The following is a 5,741-nucleotide window of genomic DNA, read 5'->3' as shown; positions in this document are numbered from 1 at the left end:
GGCGGGCTTGGAGCGGAAAGCTCGGGCTGAGGAGCCCTGAAACCGGTCGTGCAGGGTGTGAGAGGGTCGAGGTGCCGCACAATTGGGTGTTATGGAGCACGCTTATTCTTGAGAGGGAGGACAGGTGTGACGTGAACCAGTCACCATCATGCGGGTGCATGGATACGACCATGCGAGAGACTCCTAGGCACGCTGCAGTCGCAATTCGGCATGAACCGGCTCAGATGTCCTTGCGCGCCAGTGTCATTTTGCGAATGCTTCTGTTTTTGGGGAGTGGGCATGTGTTAGGAGACAGCACTGAGTTTGTACATGTGGAAGAGTAAGACTGGGAGTGACTGTCAGTATTCGTTTCTGTAGGGGCTTTTCAGCTCCGTCAATCCTGCCCTGCTCTCTAGTGGAGAACTGTAGTGCGGAAATGCGGGTGCGGGACCAGAATCGCTTGCCATTGGGACGATGGGCAAACAGCTGCCGGACGCAGTGATAGCTGGGCACGTGGCTCCAGCGGGCAGCCGAGGGAGGTGATGGTTGGAGGAGTAGGAAGGGAGAGGGTAGGGGCTGCTCGGAGGCTGGGGAAGCATCTTTGCCTTGCCCCTTCCCGCTGTGGCTCTGCGGGTCGTTGACCCTTTCTACCCACGTAATGGACCACCCAGCGCGAGTCCAGGCAGCCACACAAGGTGGAGAATCCTACAGTATGAATCGCGATCTTAAGGAGTCCCCTATATGGTCCAGGAAGCTCTTCCACAGCCCGACCTCGCTGGGGGGAAAGACACAAGGCTACTAAGGACACCATCCTTTTTAAGACGGGAATATGGTTCCCACTTCAATAATGAGCATAGTTGACCATTGAGCAATATGGCGGTTAGGGTCGCCAACCTCCGGGCGCAGTCAAAACTCCGCGTATGACTACGGTCAGCCCTACGCACACTCAGGAGTCCGACCCCGGAGCTTCCCCTTAACCAACATGGGTTTGAACTGCACGGACCCACGAACTGCGCAGATCAGTTGAACCGCGGTCAGTTATACCGCTCGGGTCAACTCCACTTCGCCGGATCAGTTTTAAAAACTCCAACTGCAATTGGACCTGAGCAGTTCAGACTTTCCACGGGGGCGCTGAGAAATTACTTGCCCCATAATCTTACCACCAAGAACGGGCGCTGCTGGAAATTGAGTTCAGTCTGGTAAAGTTCTTGCTCCCACCTCCACACCCTGCTTCCCATAATGAGCCTGGCCCCTCTGGGGATGATTCCAGCCGCCTGAAGCAGACACCCTACTTGGGTCCAAAGTCAATTAACCCTTACGCATTAACCCTCCAAGCCTCACTTGCACAGGGGTCTAGAGCCAGACTTGGGGGAGCTGGGAGCCCTGCAATCCTAGACCCTGCCCTGTAAGACCACACAGCTGGGGATGGAGCGGAGCACACGTTCAAAACCGGATGAAACTGAACAGGTGAAGTTTACTATGACGTCAAATTGTCCTCAAAATCCTGCTCACTTCGTGGGTGTTCCTCTTGGGCCCCATTACTCCCCCACCCCCTTCCATCAATGACCTCAATGCAAATGACAAGTGGGATGATCTTGCTGGATGCCACAGGTTCTGGACGCAAGTGGTGACACAATCTGTCTGAGGCAGAGGATCCTTCCCCTGATTGGTTGCCCGGAGCTCCTGGACCACCCCAGACCCAGTGGCAGCGGGAATAAGAGGAGTCGATTGCGCTTGAAGGCATCAGAGGCACTGCCTAGCTGAGTGTCACTGCCACTTCCACAGTGCCAACGCCTGACGCGAACGCTTCTGCCACTGCCTCTGCTCCAAGCCACCTGCTACCTGCTGCCAGGTAAGCCCCGAGATTCCTGCTTAGTTGTACGATTCTATTTCTCTCTCCCTCTCCTCCCTTCCCTCTCTCTCCATTACTCTATCTCTTGGTGGATCTCCCTGCGGGTCTCAGCGTCTGTGTCCACTTCTGTCTGGATCTCTTCGTCACAGTGTCTGCTAGCCCGCGATTCATCCCAGACTCCTACCCCAGGTAACGCTCGATAGTTGCGGTCGCGAGACTCCGTGTTCCAGTCTTCCCGCGCAGAGCCGGGCTCCAGTCTCGTTGTGTCTTGCTGTACTCGTGCTTAGACCGATCTCAGTCGCTGGAGCTCCCCAGGCACTGCGCACAAAACAGATGCATGAGTAGCTTTCTGCAGACTGTGCGCTCACGGATCACGTCTCCCGCCTAGTGGACCCCAGGAAAACGGTTTGGAACTTGGGCTGATGCCACTGCGTGGCAAATAGGTGCAAAGACCCAGGGTATCAGTCCTAAACTGTAAGCCTCCGTGGTGAGTTCTGGGATCTTTTTTCCCAGTGTAAGTCCTAGGTCCCAATGTAAGGCTCTGCTAAGCTGGGTGCTTACAAGGGTCTCTTTGCTGGAGGGTGGAGTTGATTTTGACTCTTCAGGTTCTCAGAGATTCCCATATGCCCTTTTCCCTACACGCACCACTAGGTGTGAGCAAAAGCTCCACACAGGGAGGACAGTTCCGAGTTGCATTATAGGAAAATGCTGCTGTGACAGGGTGCTCCCAGGCTGTCCTCGACGGAGATCTAGGGTGTGTGACTGCTGGAGAAGTGACATTATCTTTTCCTTGCAGAGGCATCATGAGCTTCTGGAAGTACTCCCCCTTCCTCGCTCTTGGCATCTTGGTCCTGTACCAGGCGGGCATCCTCCAGGCAGCGCCATTCAGGTAAGACAGCTCTGCCAGGCGCACGCTCCCCTCCCCCTGCGCCAGGGATCAAAAAAAATTGCGGGCTCTGAATTGTGGTGCGCTGAATGTTTAATAACAGCTCTTGGGGGGCGGGGGAATGTATGTATGTAAGCCTGCATGTGAGTTTTTATGATACAGAGATGTGGTGTACAATTTACAAATATAAATAAGATATACAGTACTCTTTAGTGTAAATTTCATATACCTCTTTGAGCCTCACAGAACACGTTGCTTTTTACCAAATATTTGTATCTGTAGGAAATCTATTTATCTATTTCAACCACAATTTGAGAAATAAATTGCAGCCTAATCTACTAATACTTTGCCAATAAATGTGTTGTTGATAAATCTAATGTGTGATCTATTAATCTAGTTTCTCACCCTCATACAAAATACATTTATTGAACTAAATCATTTTTCTGATTCAAACTAATTATAAGTTATATCATGTAATTTTTAATAGTGACTATATTTAACACAAAGCTCATAAAATTCCTGAAAATCTAACCATAAGCTTTCACAAGCCTGAATGATCCAGTCCCAGCAAGCCAATTACTGATCACACCAGAGCCTGATTCCTGGCCAAACAACATTTTTGGAAAGACACTGGCCTCATGTTCTAGCCACTGATTGTTGGGGTGGCCACATCCACATGAGAAGTGGCCAAAGCCAGGAAACCTGACTGCTTATCCTAAGGACGGGTGAGCAGGTTCTCAGCCTATATTGGGTTTCCTTCCCCTCTCCAGGTCCATCTTGCAGAGCCGCATGGAGGTTTCTAGACTCTCTGAGGAGGAATTGTGCCTCCTCCTGGCTTCAATGATGAAGGACTATCTGCAGAACAAGATGAGTGAGATGGAACTGGAGCAGGACACTGAGGACTCTGGGTGAGTCTCCGCACCTGCCTAACACAGGGCATCCCCTCCTCCAGTCATACTCAGGTAGGGATATGCTGAGAGGTAGCAGAAAACACAGCTGGATAGGTGACCACTCACTCTGGAAATTGGTCTGGCGGCACTGAGAGGTCCTCCCAGCCTTGGAGGAGTTAGAGGATTGGTAAGTGTGAAGCCAGACGATGGACCCCATAGAGCTCAGGAGATTTAAGAAACTTGACTCCACCTTGTTAACCTGCCCATGACATTCTTTCACACCTTCAGGGAGCCTTCACTGCACATTTGCCAGGGGAAGCCCAAGGCCTTGCAGAGGGTGGGCTCAGGTAGAACAGTGCCTGAGGTAGGTCTGGGCCTTTAGCCATGTAGGATCTGTGGAGACGCGCATGTTGTCACAAGCTGGGGAGAGCACCCTTCGTTAGTCCACCTCCCGTGCACCCTGAGCTTGGAGCACACACCAGCCCCTGCTCTGGCCCTGGCACTGCCCGGGCAGAGTCACGGGTCATACCTGCATCTGCCCTGACAACCTCTCTGCCTAGCATGAAGGACTGAGCAGCATGACGAAGGTCAGGAAAGGTCACCCCTTCTCCAACACAGCCCTTCCTCACTCTGCCCTGACTGAGCATGCCCCTGAGTTCAACTAATGGAAGATGTGGGAGCCACATTCCTGCCTGCCCCTCCTGCCCTGGCTCTAAGGGACTCCTCACTGGTCTAACCTGTGAAAATGTCCATGGAGGTGTCACCATCTATCATATCTTTTCCCTGCAGCCTGGACAGCTTCAGCTCTAAGTGGTGCAGTAATCTGAGTACCTGTGTACTGAGCACATACATGTAGAACCACAAGTTTCACACATTTCCTCAGGCTGTACTTGGTGTGGGAGCACCTCTCAACCTCTCACTGACAGGTCTTCTCTTTTTCTCCATCCTGTACATCAGCATCACTGCCCAGAAGAGAGGCTGCAACACTGCCACCTGTGTGACCGATAAGCTGGCTGGCTTGCTGAGCAGATCTGGGGGCATGTTGAAGAGCAACTTCGTGCCCACCTATGTGGGCTCCAAAGCCTTTGGCCGTCGCCGCAGGGACCTTCAGGAATGAGCAGCTAAATGACTCCAGTAAGAAGGTGACACCTTTGTACTATTGGATGGGAGGATGGATGACTGGGCACTGCAGGGATGACATCCACACTCTAACTCCCCCTGTGCCCATGTGGGTAAAAAAATCACAGGGGAAGATGCTTACACCAGTGTCTGGAGAAGGACAGAGAATCACGGAAGGACACAACTGAAACCTCTACATTTTGGGTTCATTTCTCTCCGTTTTCCAGTATACTGAATTCATCTGCCAGGAAATATAGATCCTGTTTATTTAAAACACTGGTCCCTGCAGTTATAATTGTGATTATTCTAGTATTCAACTTTGAAAGGTAATTAAATATACTTGTGGACTATACACTACAATGTAGTGTACATCTGAAATCAGAGCATACACTCGGGGTCAAGAACTGTGTGTGCCCTCTACTACCTATAGGATCATGGGCCACATATTTTCTTTGAGCCGCAGTTTTCCCATCTGGAAATCAAGGGCAACAATAGTATCTACCTGCTAGTATTAGTATAAAGAGTAAATGAGAGGATAGAGGTGAATAGCCTCACAATTACTAAGTAACTAAATTCTGGCTATTTTGTTTTCTCCTAGGTCACCATGAAGCTGAACTCTACATCTTCCATTCATAGTAAAAGCACCTTGTAGGAAAGCATGGACGACACACATATATGCATGCTCCTTCATGTCGAAATCATTCTTTCATGTTTAAAATAAATTAAAGCTGCATGAATAATAAAGCAATTGCAATGACCTTGTGTGCATCTTTGTTATATTTTATTCTATACTCAATAAATATGACAGCATGTCTCACTGGCTTATCTGGCAGCGAATTTGGGCCCCATCAGCCAACCTGTTGATGTTGGTAATTTTGCTAAACCTCGGGGAGACACGAAATTGCTGCCTCCTGGGTGCCTGGGGGACACATGTTAGTGCTGTGCCTCAATGGACTTTTTCTTTAAAGAAATCTTATCATTTATGAATTTCACCAAGATAAAAAAAAAATTAATT

The 5,741-nt window shown here is 50.1% G+C and overlaps 1 protein-coding gene across 2 annotated transcripts; it reads left to right on the top strand.

Moving 5' to 3' along the window:
• The first annotated feature begins 1,683 nt into the window (after positions 1 to 1,683).
• LOC109436082 (calcitonin gene-related peptide 2) lies at positions 1,684 to 5,484 on the top strand. Of its 2 annotated transcripts, none has more exons than XM_019714364.2 (5): positions 1,684 to 1,831; positions 2,628 to 2,720; positions 3,488 to 3,625; positions 4,565 to 4,741; positions 5,325 to 5,484. In XM_019714364.2, the coding sequence occupies exons 2-4, from the start codon at positions 2,635 to 2,637 to the stop codon at positions 4,722 to 4,724; spliced, it is 384 nt and encodes a 127-aa protein (XP_019569923.1). In that variant the 5' UTR covers positions 1,684 to 1,831; positions 2,628 to 2,634; the 3' UTR covers positions 4,725 to 4,741; positions 5,325 to 5,484. The 2 variants fall into 2 exon arrangements, with proteins under 2 accessions (XP_019569923.1, XP_019569921.1); XM_019714362.2 differs by having other exon boundaries at positions 4,565 to 4,749.
• The last annotated feature ends 257 nt before the right edge of the window (positions 5,485 to 5,741 follow it).

Source organism: Rhinolophus sinicus, linkage group LG06, assembly GCF_036562045.2.
Source record: "Rhinolophus sinicus isolate RSC01 linkage group LG06, ASM3656204v1, whole genome shotgun sequence".
In the NCBI taxonomy this organism is placed as follows: Eukaryota; Metazoa; Chordata; class Mammalia; order Chiroptera; family Rhinolophidae; genus Rhinolophus; species Rhinolophus sinicus.
The sequence above is the reverse complement of the archived record's forward strand: the minus strand, read 5'-3'. Positions and strand labels throughout refer to the sequence as shown.